The sequence below is a fragment of the Mustela erminea genome, chromosome 1 (assembly GCF_009829155.1).
Source record: "Mustela erminea isolate mMusErm1 chromosome 1, mMusErm1.Pri, whole genome shotgun sequence".
NCBI classification, from domain to species: Eukaryota; Metazoa; Chordata; class Mammalia; order Carnivora; family Mustelidae; genus Mustela; species Mustela erminea.
Genome location: NC_045614.1, coordinates 11,098,829 through 11,118,963, shown reverse-complemented (window position 1 = coordinate 11,118,963; position 20,135 = coordinate 11,098,829). Strand labels below are relative to the sequence as shown.

Below are 20,135 nucleotides of genomic sequence, written 5' to 3'. Positions count from 1 at the left end.
TTATTATTTGCTTATAACATCCAGTTTTCATCACATGCTTTTGATGTTCTTTTTAGTTTTGTTTAATACAGTTGGGTAAAATCACTCAAGTTAACAGGTTTAATCTCCTCTGCTATTCTTTTCTATAGGTCTTTGTTTCCTTCAATGTGTGTTCACATAAAGACACATATACTCCCGTTGCTTGGGAAAAACAAAGGGAACGATGCACATGAAGTGTCTGCTCACTTGGTAATGCACACACTGACAAAGGCAGAGGAGAATAAAATAAAATTGTGTGTGACATAATAACCTCATGGAAAAATCACATGGAGAAGTTATCTTGAGTAAGGATGGATTATTATGGTTGGTGCAGGTCAGATAGAGCAGGATCTGGGGTGAAGACTGGAACCAGGACTAAAGAATGTCCATTGGTCTTGTCAAAAACATCAAAACCTAAAGAACAAGAATAACAAAGAAAAGATGTATCACAAGACAAATGAGGAAGGGACTCATTTCGCCCCATACCAGGCCAAATAAACAACAATTTGTCAAATAAATATGGACTGGCCACCGGAAAAGCAAACCTTCTGATCCTTGATATTAAAACAGCCCAACTGCTGTTTTACTTTGTATATTTCCTTCTGTGAAGTGTTGGTTTATACCTTTTCCTCATTATACTCTTGAAACATTCCATCTATAACATGTTTCACATGAAAATATCATTACTTTTGTCTTTTTGCTCCTGTATTATTTTTTTTCTGGACATCAGGGAGATCTAAGGAGATCAGGAATGTCATCAGAACCAAAGACACTTTTTTCTTCCTCCTGGTTGGTCTCTCAAGGGCTCCCTGCCCTGCTAGAGCTGTTTTTCCTCTCATGTCCATGTCATTCTTCTTTTCTCTCTATGCCTTTACTGAAGAGATTGCCTATATTTATTTATTTTTTAAAAGGTTTTATTTATTCATTTGACAGAGAGAGAGATCACAAGTAGGCAGAGAGGCAAGCAGAGAGGAAGGAAGGGAAGGAGGCTCCCTGCTGAGCAGAGAGCCTGATGTGGGGCTCGATCCCAGGACCCTGGGATCATGACCTGAGATGAAGGCAGAGGCTTTAACACACTGAACCATCCAGGCACCCCAGAGATTGGCTAAGTTTCTTTAAATTGATATCAGAAAATGAGCACACCAATAGGCATCCCCAAGTTTATTGTCCCTAGGAATTTCTTGGTACCACTTCTGCATTATTTAGGGGAAAGATCATGAGATCTGGTGAGCTTGATGTGTATCTGCTGTTGGCCTAACTAGTGTGGCTGGGGGTGAAAAAGACATGGCAGTCAGTATTCCAGGAGGCTATAGAGGGTCATGGTGTGTGTGTGTGTGTGTGTGTGTGTGTGTGTGTGTGTGTGTTGTGAACAGAGGGCAGTCCTCAGAGCAGGGGTATAAGAGCTCACGTATTCCAAGGTGACTCTTATTGACTGAGGCCAGAATTCAATGAACAGAAGTTACTAATGTGGGTGTGCATTTTGACTCATTGGGCATCTTTATAACAAAATTAAGAAAGTCTTGAAAAATTAATAAAATGAGTGATTCTCGTGTCTTGAAGTCTCAGTCATAGCCTGGAGACTGCTTCATTCCTCATCACGCACTGCTACCACCTCTCATCTCTCCCCTTCTTCTTCCTCTTGACACCCTAGTTTTCTTTTGAGCCTTGATTTTCTGAATCGAACAGCTTCCTGAGGGCCTTGACATGGCTGTTGATCCTGCTGGGTACACACTTCCTGAGACAACCTCAGTCTCCCTTACTATCTCCCTTGAGGTCCTGTTCACATGTTACCTTCTTTGCAGGTTTTGTGAACATATAGTAAAAAAAAAAATAATAATAACACCCCATCAACTCTCTCCTTTATATCCTCTTTCCTTGTCTTCATAACTTCTGTTACCATCTGATATATTATTTGATTATTAGTATTTGCTTATATTCTTTCTTCATCATATGATTATGAGGACATTGCTTATAAGCATCTTATGTCTATTGCCAAATAATGCCTGGAACATGTTCAACATTCAGTATACATCCCTTAAAGGAATGAAACATATTCTCAATAGATCAAGAGTCTACATTATGTGTGAGGAACAGACTGAGGTGATTACAGTATTCCTGATGTGAATTGGTGCTAGGGATGCCCTTTTGGGGATGAGACCCCACACATATATTGAAATTAATTTCTTGACTCTAAGATATAAGTGGTAGGACTTGTGCTAGATTATAAAAACACATTTTTATGTGAAAGTAGTCACTTATTTTTCTATATCCTGATAGATACCTCCAACCCATGGAGCCAGGGAACCTTACAAGAGTTTCAGGATTTCTTCTTCTGGGATTTTCAGAGGGACCAGAACTACAGCCCCTAATATTTGGGCTTTTCCTCTCCATGTACCTGATCACTGTGTTTGGAAACATGCTCATCATCCTGGCTGTCAGCTCTGACTCCCAACTCCACACTCCCATGTACTTCTTCCTCGCCAACCTGTCCTTTGTAGACATCTGTTTCACCTCCACCACCATCCCAAAGATGCTGATGAATATACAGACAGAGAGAAAAGTCATTACCTATGCAGACTGCATCACCCAGATGTATTTTTTCCTACTCTTTGCAGGATTGGACAACTACATCCTGACTGTGATGGCCTATGACCGATTTTTGGCCATCTGTCACCCCCTGCACTACATGATCATCATGAACCCCCGGCTCTGTGGACTGCTGGTCCTCATGTCCTGGATCATGAGCATCTTGCATTCCTTGTTACAGTGCTTAATGGTGTTGCGTCTGTCCTTCTGCACCATCTTGGAAATACCCCACTTTTTCTGTGAAATTAAACAGGTGGTCCAGCTTGCCTGTTCTGACACCTTTCTTAATCATATGGTGATGTATTTTGGAGCTGGGCTGCTGGGTGGTGGACCCCTTGCTGGAATCCTTTTCTCTTATTCTAAGATAGTTTTCTCCATACTCAGGATCTCATCATCCCAGGGCAAGTATAAAGCATTTTCCACCTGTGCATCTCACCTCTCAGTGGTTTCCTTATTTTACTGTACAAGCCTAGGAGTGTACCTTAGCTCTGCTACTCCCCAGAGCTCACACTCAGGTGCAACAGCTTCAGTGATGTACACGGTGGCCACACCCATGCTGAACCCCTTTATCTATAGCCTGAGAAATAAAGACATAAAGAGGGCTCTGAAAAGATTCTTTGGAAAGGAAACTATAAAAGGGCCCATTGTCCTGGGGCTGAAAAAAATGCACATGATAGCAGGACTCAAAGCCTGAGAGCCAGCAGTGGTAATTCATTGATCAGATTGTGGACTTACAATTTATTCTTTCTCTTGATTTCCTGGCATATCCCTTTCTGTGACATCATCTTCTCTGTACAACTTGAGTAACCATCTGTATTAAATTTTCTGCTCTCTGGTATCTCACAATGTGGTCCTTAGTTGCTCTCCTGCTTTCCTAAGTTGATTCCCAATTTTGGACAAAATATTAGAAATTCCCTTGGGGTGCTTATGTGACTCAGTAGGTTAAGCATCTGCCTTCCTCTCAGGTCATGATTCCAGGGACCTGAGCTTAAGACCCACATCAGGATCCTTGCTCAGCAGAAAGCCTGCTTCTCCCTCTCCCTCTATGTGCTGCTCCCCTGCTTGTGCTCTCTCGCTGTGTAAAATAAATAAATAAATAAATAAAATCTTTTATTAAAACCACAAAATATAGGAAATTCCCATTAATCTCATGAGATTCTATAGATTTGTTAAGAATAATTTATTCTGAAAAAAAATTATCATATTGAGGAGGTTTTATTTTTTTCCCACAAAATAATCATAAGTTGCACTACTCTTTATGAAAAAGAAAACAGTTGGAAGAAAAGCAATTTATAATTTCATAAGAGTGGAAAGTCTGAGACTAAAGGTCACCACTTTTGTGTCCATAATTCCTTTAAATATCTGTTCTTTCTGAAAATGTAGCTTTTAACATATACAGTGTTTTGGGGCTCCTGGGTGGCTCAGTGGGTTAAAGCCTCTGCTTTCAGCTCAGATCATGGTCCCAGGGTCCTGGGATTGAGCCCTGCATTGGGCTCTCTGCTCAGCAGGGAGCCTGCTTTCCTCTCTCTCTGACTGCCTTTCTGCCTCGTGATCTCTGTCAAGTAAATAAATAAATAAATAAATCTTTTAAAAAACACACATATACAGGTTTTATTGTGAAAACACATATTGGGTTTTATTTTTCTCATTAGGATCCTGTTCTCTTATTCATCTCAGTGTCCACATTGCCTAGTCCTGGCAAACCAATAATCAAACACACATCTCCAGTTGTAGTCTACACAGAAACACAAATTTCAATGACTAGTTTGACATAATATGGCCCTAGAGTTAGAGATGAATCAAAATTTATGTGAGACATTTACTAATTTTCAAACCAATGTTTTCATGCTGCCCACCTGCTTATTGATGATGTGAGGCTGAAATCCATGTGTAAGGATGTCTATCATTGGGGTGAAGAAGAGTTTACATAATTATGTTTTCTGTCTTGTCTTCCTACTGCCTGGAAACTTCCATGTCTCCCTACAAATATGATTCACTGGAGTATAATTGCATAGAATAAGCTGCACACATTTAAAGTATACAATGTGATAGGGCACCTAGCTCAGTTAGTTGAGCATTTGCCTCTTGATTTTGGCTCTGGTTGTGATCTCAGGGTCCTGGAACAGAGCTCCTGGTCAGCTTGGGGATTTCTCTCTTTCCCTCTTCCTCTGCTCCTCCCACTACTTACACTTTCTCTCTTAAAAAAAAATATAAATATATATTTCATATATATATAGTATATTCAGCAAATTGTAATATATGTTATTATATATTATGTATTATATATATTATATTATATATTATATATAACAATTTATTACTATATATATATATATATATATATAACAATTTGCTGAATTTTTGAAAGCATACAAAAATTAAGGTTATAGAGGGACACATGGAATTCTTGTCTCCAGTATGAGGGACACACTTTCTACTTTCTACAGCAAAGGACACAGAAGAAGGATTTCCTGGCCTCCAGGCCACTGCCCTCCCTTTGTCCTTATTGCAGATGCCCTCCTGAGAGGTGTCCCATGACCCACTTGCTGAGTGCCAATGAGGTCCAGGAAATGGAACTGGAAACGTGACCTGCTGTTGATGCAGTAGAATAATGATTCTGAGAATTAATCCCAGTTTACTTTCATTATAGGAGAGGCAAAAGTGATGATCCTAGAGCCTTCTTTATAGAGATTTCCTGGACAGAAACATACCCTTGAACACTTCCAATCTTATCTGTGAATTTTTTTTAAGATTTATTTACTTATTTATTTGACAGACAGAGATCACAGGTAGGCAGAAGGCAGGCAGAGAGAGAGGAGGAAGCAGGCTCCCCGCTGGGCAGAGAGCCTGATGTGGGGCTCGATCCCAGGATCCTGGGATCATGACCCAAGCCGAAAGCAGAGGCTTTAACCCACTGAGCCACACAGGCACCCTGATTTTTTTTAACAACACTTACAGCATCAATTGTAAAGCAGAGCATATTAGCCAAGATATAAGAAACAGTGGCAGTTAATCTCATGATGCTAGGACCTACACATCATTTGAATATACAAATGACACTAAAGAGCTGTTCATGGAGTATCACCATCCCATGAATGCTACCACACCCATAAGCAATATCATCTCCATTGAAACTCCTAATATAGCCCCATCAAGTAAAGAAAAAGACAAAAAAGAACAGCTTAAAAAAAAAAAAACAAAACAGAAATGCAATCTGGCAGAGAAAACAGATCACAAAGGAGAACCTCCCCAAGAATGGAACTGAGTTGATGTGGTGAAGCATTTAAGCAAAACTGAAGGGAATGAAAGGTGCTTACAACAGAACACAAAGGAAGAGCATCCTTTAAACAGTAAACTGGGTTCAAAATCTTTCAAGACTCTTTTCTGGGATTAAGGTGGCTTTTTATAAAACATTATCTTCTGTATGTTTCTAATGTAAGAATGCAGGTTGAAATAAATGAATAAATCTGGTTATATTAAATTATTTTCACAAACATGCTTTAAAAGAATAAATGAATAAATCTGGTTATATTAAATTATTTTCACAAACATGCTTTAAAAGATGAAATGTTTATATATATATACACATATATATATACATATATATGAATATATATGTATATATACATATATATATTACATGACTCCATTCATGTAGAATTTTAAAAAATGTGTACAGTAAGTTTGAACTCCTTTGTTATGTTATTGATAAAATGTGATGAATGGGACTATGACCTCTGAAAAACAATCTGAGGGTTTTGAAAAGGTGGGGAGTGGGAGGTCGGGGGAACCAGGTGGTGGGTATTGGAGAGGACACAGATTGCATGGAGCACTGGGTGTGGTGCAAAAATAATGAATACTGTTATGCTGAAAATAAATAAAAAATAAATTAAAATAAATAAATAAATAAATATCAAATAAAAAAAAGAGAGGGCACGGATTGCATGGAGCACTGGGTGTGGTGCAAAAGCAATGAATACTGTTACACTGAAAATAAATAAATATATATTTTTTAAATGTGATGAATATGAGCCTCAATTTCCTTATTTCTAAAAATAATGTTAGGGAATGAACCCTAAATTCTGACAGAAGTTGTAAGGAATAAATTAAATACGTGCAAACACTTTGTTGAGTACAAAGAAAACATTCAAGTCTAGTAATGTGAGTATGTATATGTCTGTGTACATTTTTGTACATCTTTCCTCAAATAATCATATTCACACACATTTAAATAGACACACAGAGACTTAGTTAAAACCCAGCTATTATGTTGAAAGTAAACCCAAAGTTGGGGTTGATACAAATGAATTAAAAAAAACACCCGAATGAACATAAAAATAAGAGCGTAGAATTTTGACACAGGATTCTGTAGTTATTTTGTTTTATTATTTTTTTTTTATACAAATAATGTTTGGTTGTTTTATGTTTTTTATGTTTTTCAATATTTTTTTAAATTTTTTATTTCTTTTCAGTGTAACAATATTCATTGTTTTTTTTTTTAATTAAATTTTTCCAGCATAACAGTATTCATTGTTTTTACACCACACCCAGTGCTCCATGCAATCCGTGTCTTCCCTAATACCCACCACCTGGTACGCCAACCTCCCACGTCCCTCCCCTTCAAAACCCTCAGACTGTTTTTCAGAATCCATAGTCTTTCATGGTTCACCTCCCCGTCCAATCTCCCTCAACTCCCTTCTCCTCTCCATCTCCTCTTGTCCTCCATGCTATTTGTTATGCTCCACAAATAAGTGAAACCATATGATAATTGATTCTCTCTGCTTGACTTATTTCACTCAGCATAATCTTTCCAGTCCTGTCCATGTTGCTACAAAAGTTGGGTATTCGTCTTTTCTGATGGAGGCATAATACTCCATAGTGTATATGAACCACACCTTCCATTCGTCAGTTGAAGGGCATCTTGGTTCTTTCCAAAGTTTGGTGACCCTGGCCATTGCTGCTATAAACATTGGGGTACAGATGGCCCTTCTTTTCACTACATATGTATCTTGGGGGTAAATACCCAGTAGTGCAATGGCAGGGTCATAGGGAAGGTCTATTTTTAATTTCTTGAGGAATCTCCACACTGTTCTCCAAAGGGGCTGCACCAACTTGCATTTCCAGCAACAGTGGAAGAGGGTTCCCCTTTCTCCACATCCTCTCCAACACATGTTGTTTCCTGTCTTGCTAATTTTGGCCATTCTAACTGGTGTAAGGTGGTATCTCAATGTGGTTTTAATTTGAATTTCCCTGATGGCTAGTGATGATGAACATTTTTTCATGTGTCTGATAGCCATTTGTATGTCTTTATTGGAGAAGTGTCTGTTCATATCTTCTGCCCATTATTTTTTATATTATTGTCTGTTTTGTGTGTGTTGAGTTTGAGGAGTTCCTTACAGATCCAGGATATCAACCTTTTGTCTGTTCTGTACTTTGCAAATATCTTCTCCCATTCAGTGGGTTGCCTATTTGCTTTGTTGACTGTTTCCTTTGCTGTGAAGAAGCTTTTGATCTTGAGAATTTCAGAAAAATATCACTGATAAATATGGATGCTAACATTCTCAACAAGATCCTAACCAAGAGGATCCAACAGCACATTAAAAAGATTATCCACCATGACCAGGTGGGATTCATCATGGGCTATAAGGATGGTTCTTTCATATTCACAAATCAATCAATGTGATAGAACAAATCAATAAGAGAAGAGAGAATAACCACATGGTCCTCTCAATTAATGCATAAAGCTTTTGACAAAATCCGCATCTGTTCCTGATTAAAACACTTCAAAGTATAGGCATAGAGGGAACATTCCTGAACTTCATCAAATCTATCTATGAAAGGCCCACAGCAAATATCATCCTCAATGGGAAAAAGCTTGCAGCCTTCCCGTTGAGATCAGGAACAAGACAAGGATGCCCACTCTAACCAGTCTTGTTCAACATAGTATTACAAGGCCTAGCAAGAACAATCAGAAAACAAACAAAAATAAAAGGTATCCAAATTGGCAATGAAGAAGTCAAACTCTCTCTCTTCGCAGATGACATGATTCTTTATATGGAAGGCCCAAAAGACTCCACACCCAAACTGCTAGAACTCATACAACAATTCAGCAACATGGCAGGATAAAAACTTAATGTACAGTAATCAGTGGCTTATAGACTAACAATGAAAATACAGAAAGGGAAATTAGAGAATCAATTCCATTTACTATAGCACCAAGAACCATAAGATTCCAGGGAAGAAACCTAACCAAAGAGGTAAAGGAACTGTACTCGAGGAACTACAGAAAAATCATGAAAGAAATTGAAGAAGACACAAAACGATGGAAGACCATTCCATGCTCTTGGATTAGAAGAATAAATATTGTTAAAATGTCTATACTGCCTACAGCAATCTATACTTTTAATGCCATGCCGATCAAAATTCCACCGGTATTTTTCAAAGAGTTGGAGCAAATAATCCTAAAATTTGTATGGAACCAGAAGAGACCCTGAAACGCTAAGGAAATGTTGAAAAAGAAAAATAAAACTGGGGCATCATGTTACCTGATTTCAAGCTTTACTACAAAGCTGTGATCACCAAAACAACATGGTACTGGCATAAAAACAGGCACATAGACCAGTGGAACAGAGTAGAGAGCCCACATCTGGACGCTCAACTCTATGGTCAATTAATTTTTGACAAAACAGGAAAAATATACAGTGGAAAAAAGACAGTCTCTTCAATAGATGGTGCTGGGAAAACTGGACAGTGATATGTAGAAGAATGAAAGTGGAACATTCTCTTACACCGTAGACATAGATAAACTCAAAATGGATAAAAGACCTCAACGTGAGACAGGAATCCATCAGAATCCTAGAGGAGAACATAGGCAGTAATCTCTTCGATATCAGCCACAGCAACTTCTTTCAAGATATGTCTCCAAAGGCAAAGGAAACAAAAGCGAAAATAAACTTTTGGGACTTCATCAAAATCAAAAGCTTCTGCACAGCAAAGGAAACAGTCAGCAAAACAAAGAGGCAACCCATTGAATGGGAGAAGATATTTGCAAATGACAGTACAGACAAAAGGTTTATATGCAAGATCTATAAAGAACTCCTCAAACTCAACACACACAAAACAGACTATCATATCAAAAAATGAGCAGAAAATATGAAGACACTTCTCCAATGAAGACATACAAATGGCTATCAGACACATGAAAAATGTTCATCATCACTATCCCTCAGGGAGATTCAAATTAAAACCACATTGAGATATCATCTTACACTAGTTAGAATGGCCAAAATTAACATGACAGGAAACAACATGTGTTGAAGTGGATGTGGAGAAAGGGGAACCCTCTTACACTGTTTGTGGCAATGCAGGTTGGTGCAGCCTCTTTGGAGAACAGTGTGGAGATTCTTCAAGAAATTAACATATGTTTTGAAGTGGATAACACTATAATATGATATCTTAAGGACTCAATTATTTTTTTTAATTTTTTTTCTTTTCAGCATAACAGTATTTATTGTTTTTGCACCACACCCAGTGCTCCATGCAATCCGTGCCCTCTCCAATACCAACCACCTGATTCCCCCAACCTACCACCCCCCGCCCCTTCAAAACCCTCAGATTTTTTTTCAGAGTCCATAGTCTCTCATGGTTCACCTCCCCTTCCAAATTCCTTCAATTCCCTTCTTCTATCCATCTCCCCTTGTCCTCCATGCTTTATGTTATGCTCCACAAATAAGAGAACCCATATGATAGTTGACTCTCACTGCTTGACTTATTTCACTCAGCATAATCTCTTCCAGTCCTGTCCATGTTGATACAAAAGTTGGATATTCATTCTTTCTGATGGAGGCATAATATTCCATAGTGTCTATGGACCACAACTTCCTTATTCATTCGTCCATTGAAGGACATCTTGGTTCATTCAATGTGGTTTTAATTTGAATCTCACTGATGGCTAGTGATGATGAACATTTTTTCATGTGTCTGATAGCCATTTGTATGTTTTCTTTGGAGAAGTGTCTTTTCATATCTTCTGCCCATTTTTTGATATGATAGTCTGTTCTGTTTATGTTGAATTGAGGAGTTCTTTAGGGATTCTGGATATCAACCTTTTTTAAAATTTATTTTTTATTTATTTTCAGCATAACAGTATTCATTATTTTTCCACCACACCCAGTGCTCCATGCAATCCATGTCCTTTATAAAACCCACCACTTAGTATCCCGACCTCCCACCCCCCACCCCTTCAAAACCCTCATATTGTGTTTCAGAGTCCATAGTCTCTCATGGTTCACCTCCCCTTCCAATTTCCCCCAACTCCCTTATCCTCTCTAACTCTCCATGTCCTCCATGCTATTAGTTATGTTCCACAAATAAGTGAAACCATATGATAATTGACTCTCTCTGCTTGACTTATTTCACTCAGCATAATCTCTTAAAGTCCTGTCCAAGTTGCTAAAAAAGTTGGATATTCATCTTTTCTGATGGAGGCATAATACTCCATAGTGTATATGGACCACATCTTCCTTATCCATTCGTCTGTTGAAGGGCATCTTGTTTCTTTCAATGTGGTTTTAATTTGAATCTCCCTGAGGGCTAGAGATGATGAACATTTTTTCGTGTGTCTGATAGCCATTTGTATGTTTTCATTGGAGAAGTGTCTTCATATTTTCTGCTCATTTTTTGATATGATAGTCTGTTTTGTGTGTGTTGAGTTTGAGGAGTTCTTTATAGATCTTGCATATAAACCTTTTGTCTGTACTGTCATTTGCAAATATCTTCTCCCATTCAATGGGTTGCCTCTTTGTTTTGCTGACTGTTTCCTTTGCTGTGCAGAAGCTTTTGATTTTGATGAAGTCCCAAAAGTTTATTTTCGCTTTTGTTTCCTTGCCTTTGGAGACATATCTTGAAAGAAGTTGCTGTGGCTGATATCGAAGAGATTACTGCCTATGTTCTCCTCTAGGATTCTGATGGATTCCTGTCTCACGTTGAGGTCTTTTATCCATTTTGAGTTTATCTATGTGTATGGTGTAAGAGAATGGTCAAATTTCATTCTTCTACATATAGTTGTCCAGTTTTCCCAGCACCATTTATTGAAGAGACTTTTTTCCACTGTATATTTTTCCTGTTTTGTCGAAGATTAATTGACCATAGAGTTGACGGTCCATATCTGGGCTCTCTACTCTGTTCCACTGGTCAATGTGTCTGTTTTTATGCCAGGACCATGCTGTCCTGGTGATCACAGCTTTGTAGTAAAGCTTGAAATCAGGTAACATGATGCCCCCAGTTTTATTATTGTTTTTCAACATTTCCTTAGCAATTCAGGGTCTATTCTGATTCCATACAAATTTCTGGATTATTTGCTCCAGCTCTTTGAAGAATACTGCTGGAATTTTGACCGGAATGGCATTAAAAGTATAGATTACTCTAGGCAGTATAGACATTTTAACAATGTTCACTCTTACGATCCAAGAGCATGGAATGGTCTTCCATCTTTTTGTGTCTTCTTCAATTTACTTCATGAGTGTTCTGTAGTTCCTCAAGTACAGATCCTTTACCTCTTTGGTTAGGTTTATTCACAGGCATCTTATGGTTCTTGGTGCTATAGTAAATGGAATCAATTCTCCAATTTCCCTTTCCATATTTTCATTGTTAGTGTATAAGAAAGCCACTGATTTCTGTACATTGACTTTGTATCCTGCCACGTTGCTGAATTGCTGTATGAGTTCTAGTAGTTTGGGGATGGAGTCTTTTGGGTTTTCCATATAAAGAATCATGTCATCTGCGAAGAGAGAGTTTGACTTCTTCATTGCCAATTTGGATACGTTTTATTTCTCTTTGTTGTCTGATTGCTGTTGCTAGGACTTCTAATACTCTGTTGAATAAGAGTGGTGAAAGTGGGCATCCTTGTCTTGTTCCTGATCTCAACGGGAAGGCTGCAAGCTTTTTCCCATTGAGGATGATATTTGCTGTGGCTTTTTCATAGATAGAGTTGATGAAGTTCAGGAATGTTCCCTCTATGCCTATACTTTAAAGCGTTTTAATCAGGAATGGATGCTGGATTTTATCAAATGCTTTATCTGCATCAATTGAGAGGACCATGTGCTTCTTCTCTCTTCTCATATTAATTTGTTCTATGACATTGATTGATTTGCGAATGTTGAACCATCCTTGTAGCCCAGGGATGAATCCCACCTGGTCATGGTGGATAATTTTTTTAATGTGCTGTTGGATCCTGTTTGCTAGGATCTTGTTGAGAATCTTAGCATCCATATTCATTAGTGATATTGGTCTAAAATTCTCCTTTTTGGTAGGGTCTTTGCTTGGTTTGGGGATCAGGGTAAATCTGGCTTCATAAAAAGAGTCTGGAAGTTTTCCTTCTGCTTCAATTTTTTGAAACAGCTTCAGGATGACCCTGCAATTGCACTCCTGGGTATTTACCCCAAAGATACAGATGGAGTGAAAGGAAGGGCCATCTGTACCCCAATGTTTATAGCAGCAATGGCCACGGTCGCCAAACTATGGAAAGAACCAAGATGCCCTTCAATGGACGAATGGATAAGTAAAATGTGGTCCATATACACTATGGATTATTATGCCTCCATCAGAAAGGATGAATACCCAACTTTTGTATCAACATGGATGGGACTAGAAGAGATTATGCTGAGTGAAATATGTCAAGAAGAGGGAGTCAATTATCATATGGTTTCACCTATTTGTGGAGCATAACAAATAGCATGGAGGACATGGGAAGTTATAGAGGAGAAGGAAGTTGGGGTAAATTGGAAGGGGAGGTGAATCATGAGAGACTATGGACTCTGAAAATCAGTCTGAGGAATTTGAGGTGGCGGGGGTGGTGGGAGGTTGTGGTACCAGGTGGTGGGTATTATAGAGGGCACAGATTGCATGGAGCACTGGATGTGGTGAAAAAATAATGAATACTGTTATGCTGAAAATAAACAAATTTAATTAAAAAAACATATGTTAATAATTTTAAAATAAAATAAGCATATCAAATTTTTTATGAAAAAACACACAGAAGCTAATTATTTTACTAATATTGAGAACCTATATAAATTATTATATTTTACTATTAAAGGATCTTCATCAGTCTGTATAGCATACAAATAAAATTTCCCATCTCATATATATAATACATAATATTATATTATATATATTTATATATATAATATATAATATTATATAATATATATTTCATAGATATATATGAAATAATATATATTTCATTTATCTCCATATATCTATTTCTATATCTATTTCTATATCTATATCTATATCTATATATATTTAGTCTTCACCCCCATTTGTGACACAGAGCTTCTAAACATCAAATTTTCTAAGTGATGAGACCGATCAATATGTCTTTCATCAGGTTAATAAGATGATTTGGGGTAAATACCCATGGAGAGTGGATGTTGGCCAAGAGGACAAACCATGTGTTAAGTGGGGTAGAAATTTATGTCTTATCTCCTGACTTCTGCGATGGGAAAGGGAATGGAGATGGTGTCTAATCACAAATGGACAAGGAATTATTCAATTGTATCCATATAATAAAGCTTCCATAAAACCTAAAGGATGATTCAGAGAGCTTCCCAGTTGGTGAGCCCTTGGAGAGTGGTTGAGTGGCTTACCTGGAAAGGTGTGGAAGCTCCACATCCTTTCCCAATACCTTTTCTTATGCATCTCTTCCATCTGGCATCAACCTTCTCCTGAGAAAGCACAGCTCAAAAGGGAAATGTTCAAGAGGCATGCATAAATCTGAGCATGCACAAGCTTGATTTCTGAGTCCATCATGTGACCACCTAAGGTCAGACCTGAGGTGAGGATGAGGATTCTTGATAGAGAAGATAACAACTATCCCTGACTCAAACATTGAACACCAGTCTTAATACTCAAAGACTGGTCCACAGACCAGGACTTGTGGCATCAGTATCAACTGGGAAACAGTCACAATTATGTAATCTCTGAGCTTCATCCACATCCTGTCAAATCATAATCTGAATAGGATGACTAAGTGATTCAAATACATGTTAATGTTGGAGAAGTTCTCATCTAGAATAGTGTTTCTCAACATCTCCACTGCTGATATTTCTGCAAGACAATTATTTGTGGTGGTGGCCATCATGTGCATTGTAGAACGGGTGGGAACATCCTCGACCTCAAGCCACTGGATGCCAGTAACACCTCTCTAGTTATGACAATCAGATATTTCTCCATAATTGTCAAGTGTCTACTGGATGAAAAATCACCCTGGCTGAGAATCAATAACCTAGAGCATGAGAACTGAAAATATTTTGGTAGAGTTCTGGTCAAAGCTCATACCTCCCTCAGGTCATAATTTGGGATAGCTCATTTCACACTCCTGAGCCCATTTCTGCAAGTTTAGATTAAGTTTCATTATAGTCCAAACCTTACAGAGTGGACTTTTGTAAAAACAAAATAAAACAATCTTCATATGTATGGGCCATGTCTTCTTTATCCATTTGTCTATATATACAAAGGAATATTACATCTCCATCAGAAAGGATGAATACCCAAATTTGTATCAACATGGACAGGACTGGAGGAGATTATGCTGAATGAAATAAGTCAAGCAGAAAGTTTCAATTATCATATAGTTTCACTTACTTATGGAGCATAAGGAATAATGTGGAGGACATTGGGAGGAGAGAAGTGAGTTGGGGGAAACCTGAGGGGGAGACGAAACATGAGAGACTGTAAACCCTGAGAAACATACTGAGGGTTTTGGATAGGAGACGGGGGCCGGGGGGATAGGTGAGCCTGGTGGTGTGTATTAAGGAGGGCATGTATTTCATGGGGCACTGGGTGTGGTGCATAAACAATGACTCTTGGAACACTGAAAAAAATAAATTTTTTTCTTTGTATTTTTATCTTTTATTTTATTTTTTTATTTCTTTTCAGTGTAACAGTATTTGTTGTTTTTGCACCACACCCAGTGCTCCATGCAATACGTGCCCTCCTTAATACCCACCACCTTGGTCCCCCAACCTCCAAACACCACTCCTTCAAAACCCTCAGGTTGTTTTTCAGACTTCATAGTCTCTCATGATTCACCTTCCCTTCCAATTTCCCCCAACTCCCTTCTCCTCTCTAAATTCCCATGTCCTCCAGGCTATTTGTTATGCTCCACAAATGAGTGAAACCATATGATAATTGACTCTCTCTGCTTGACTTATTTCACTCAGCATAATCTCTTCTAGTCCCGTCCATGTTGATAGATAAGTTGGGTGTTCATCCTTTCTGATAGAGGCATAATACTCCATAGTGTATATGGACCACATTTTCCTTATCCATTCGTCTGAATTAAAAAAAAAAATTAAAAAAGAAACTTCCGAGGAACAGTAAAGAAAAACAAAAACAAGCTAACAAACCAATCTATGTAGGATTCTCAACTCAGTGTATGGGGCATAAAATGATCTAAATATCTCATAATTAACACACTTTTTAAAAAAATGGAGCACTTCATTTGTATTACCACCATGAATTAACCTGGATGATTAGTCAAAAGCATCATGAAGACAAGGACACAGTATCAATACATTTATCACAAATTGACATACCCTTCTCCCTTGATGAAAAGAGTGAAAGAATTTTTCTAGAGCTGTCAGGAGACCTTCTGTGTCATAAGAAAATACTTTGGAGGTCCATGAGACCTGATTAAGTGGTCCTTCAGTCTTAGATTTGAACAAAATACTAACTCAAAATTGTAATAAGATGGAAGGAGATTAGAGATCTGGAAGTCAGGCAAGATCATGGAGAAGAAGTAAGAAAAGTTGGATTCACCTTCTAATCTGGTCTCCTAGGAACAGAGAATTGGCTGAAAAAAAATTTCTTTCTGAAAATTTGAAGACCAGTGGTCCACAGGGAAATAATATGCTCAGAGGTGAAAGTAACACTAGAAACAGTGCCTAATGACTAGACACAGGAAGCTGTAAATATCTCCTCAACTGCAGTCCCTTACCATGGCTCATCATTGTGCAGGAAAGGACATGGTTGTTGCTTCTGAGATCCTAAGTCTGGCTGGGGAACCCATGTTTCACCACTTCCTGCTGTCTTGTCCAGGAACAGAGCTTGGTTCTCCATTACCAACCACTTGGGGAGGAATTCAGACCTCCACATGAAGACTTTCATCTTAGTCCCCACACAGGTTAGTCTAAGAACTCAACAAGTATTTCAGGAAAGGATCAGAGAGAATGTAACCTGAGAGCCTTTACCTAAGTTTGTCTGTGAACCTAACCAACCTATCTAGAGCCAAGAGATTATATGTTTGTTTGCTGGGTTGAATACTAAGTTTAAAAATAATTGGTTTAAGGGGTACCTGGGTGGCTCAGTCATTAAGCATCTGCCTCTGGCTCAGATCATGGTCCCAGAGTCCTGGGATTGAGCTCCACATCAGTCTCCCTGCTCAGAGGGAAGCCTGCTTCTCCTTCTCCCACTCCTGCTTGTGTTCCTTCTCTCACTCTGTCTCTCTCTCTGTCAAATAAAGACTTAAAAAATAAAGTGAAAAATATTTTTAAAATAATTCATTTAATATATGTTTAAAAGAAGTGTTCATTGGACTCATCAGTAAAGGGATCACAACATGTTGTGGGAATGGGAGTCAAGTTGGATGAGACAGAGGAAGGATTGAGGGACATAAAGTGGTTCCAGTGAAATTAGAACATATTCAATGAGTTTTTGCAGGTAAGGGGAGTAGGAAAACAGGACATTAGGCTTGGAAGTGTGAGGGCTGGAGTAAGGATATTTTAAAAAGAAAGTTAAGATGAGGTGTATTTAGCTTTAGTTCTATTTTTATTAGAAGGATCCAGGTCTGTGGAAGTAAATAATACCTTGTGACAGTAAATAATACCTTGTGAAGTATACATTTAAGATGTATACTTCACAGTTGTCACTCCCAGTGGCATCCACAGGGGAAAATGTACTTAATATGCATGAAGGAATATACCAAGGATCAGTACCTCATAGCTATTTTAATACTAAAGTGGTTGAATATATTTTTGACATTGTTACCCATTTACTTCCGATATACAAGTTGTTTTTGCAAGTGTGTTGCTTTCTTGTAGTGAGATATGGGTGTTTTTATTGTGTTTTGATTGTATTCTTGTAAGAAAGAATAGCATTATTATTATTATTATTATTATTATTATTATTATTATTATTATTTGGCATGCGGTAAGAATTTATTTTATTTTATTTTATTTGTTTTTTAAATTTTTTTAAATTTTTTCAGCATAACAGTATTCATTTTTTTAAATTATTTTTAATTTATTGGCAACATAACAGTATTCATTATTTTTGTACCACACCCAGTGCTCCATGCAATTCGTGTTTTTCACAATACCCACCACCTGGTACCCCGACCTCCCACCCCCATCCTTTCAAAACCCTCAGATTGTTTTTCAGAGTCCATAGTCTCTCATGGTTCACCTCCCCTTCCAATTTCCTTCAACTCCCTTCTCCTCTCCATCTCCCCTTGTCCTCCATGCTATTTGTTATGCTCCACAAATAAGTGAAACCATATGATAATTGACTCTCTCTGCTTGACTGATTTCACTCAGCATAATCTCTTCCAGTCCTGTCAAAGTTGCTAAAAAAGTTGGGTGTTCATCCTTTCTGATGGAGGCATAATACTCCATAGTGTATATGGACCACATCTTCCTTATCCATTAGTCCGTTGAAGGGCATCTTGGTTCTTTCCACAGTTTGGATACCATGGCCATTGCCGCTATAAACATTGGGGTACAGATGGCCCTTCTTTTCACTACATATGTATCTTTAGGGTATATACCCAGTAGTGCAATGGCAGGGTCATAGGGAAGCTCTATTTTTAATTTCTTGAGGAATCTCCACACTGTTCTCCAAAGAAGCTGCACCAACTTGCATGCCCACCAACGGTGTAAGAGTGTTCCCTTTTCTCCACATCCCCTCCAACACATGTTGTTTTCTCTCTTGCTAATTTTGGCCATTCTAACTGGTGTAATGTGATATCTCAATGTGGTTTTTATTTTAATCTCCCTGATGGCTAGAGATGATGAACATTTTTTCGTGTGTCTGATAGCCATTTGTATGTTTTCATTGGAGAAGTGTCTTCATATTTTCTGCTCATTTTTTGATATGATAGTCTGTTTTGTGTGTGTTGAGTTTGAGGTGTTCTTTATAGATCTTGGATATAAACCTTTTGTCTGTACTGTCATTTGCAAATATCTTCTCCCATTCAATGGGTTGCCTCTTTGTTTTGCTGACTGTTTCCTTTGCTGTGCAGAAGCTTTTGATTTTGATAAAGTCCCAAAAGTTTATTTTCGCTTTTGTTTCCTTTGCCTTTGGAGACATATCTTGAAAGAAGTTGCTGTGGCTGATATCGAAGAGATTACTGCCTATGTTCTCCTCTAGGGTTCTGATGGATTCCTGTCTCACGTTGAGGTCTTTTATCCATATTGAGTTTATCTATGTGTATGGTGTAAGAGAATGGTCGAATTTCATTCTTCTACATATAGCTGTCCAGTTTTCCCAGCACCATTTATTGAAGAGACTGTCTTTTTACCACTGTATATTTTTCCTGTTTTGTTGAAGATTAATTGTCCATAGAGTTCAGCGCCCATATCTGGCCTCTCTACTCTGTTCCACTGGTTTATGTGTCTGTTTTTATGCCAGGACCATGCTGTCCTGGTGACCACAACTTTGTAGTAAAGCTTGAAATCAGGTAAAGTGATGCGCCCAGTTTTATTTTTGTTTTTCAACATTTCCTTAGCGATTCAGTGTCTCTTCTGATTCCATACAAATTTTGGGATTATTTATTCCAGCTCTTTGAAAAATACCTAAATAATTTTGATCGGAATAGCATTAAAATTATAGATTGCTCTAGGCAGTAGAGACATTTTAACAATATTTATTCTTCTGATCCAAGAGCATGGAAAGGTCTTCCATCTTTTTGTGTCTTCTTCAATTTCTTTCATGAGTGTTCTGTAGTTGACGAGTACAGTTCCTTTACCTTTTTGATTAGGTTTATTCACAGGTATCTTATGGTTCTTGGTGCTATAGTAAATGGAATCAATTCTCTAATTTCCCTTTCTGTATTTTCATTGTTAGTGTATAAGAAAGCCACTGATTTCTGCACATTGACTTTGTATACTGCCATGTTACTGAATTGCTGTATGAGTTCTAGTAGTTTGGGGTTGAAATGTTTTGGGCTTTCCATATAAAGAATCATGTCATCTGCGAAAAGAGAGAGTTTGACTTCTTCATTGCCAGTCTGGATACCTTTTGTTTCCTCTTGTTGTCTGCTTGCTGTTGCTAGGACTTCTAATACTATGCTGAGCAAGAGTGGTGAGAGTGGGCATCCTTGTCATGTTTCTGATCTCAACGGGAAGGCTGCAAGCTTTTTTCCCATTGAGGATGTATTTACTGTGGGTCTTTCATAGATAAATTTGATGAAGTTCAGGAATGTTCCCTCTATGCCTATACTTTGAAGTGTTTTAATCAGGAATGGATGCTGG

The 20,135-nt window shown here is 38.0% G+C and overlaps 1 protein-coding gene and 1 pseudogene across 1 annotated transcript; both read left to right on the top strand.

The window, feature by feature from the left end:
- Positions 1 to 2,308: 2,308 nt before the first annotated feature.
- Positions 2,309 to 7,320, top strand: LOC116573590 (olfactory receptor 7A5-like; the record flags this gene model as incomplete). Its single annotated transcript, XM_032313760.1, has 2 exons — positions 2,309 to 3,206; positions 7,289 to 7,320. Coding segments are annotated over exons 1-2 (930 nt in total), but the record flags the coding sequence as incomplete, so codon positions are not given.
- On the top strand, positions 5,139 to 5,998 carry LOC116566825 (annotated as a pseudogene).
- Positions 7,321 to 20,135: the final 12,815 nt, after the last annotated feature.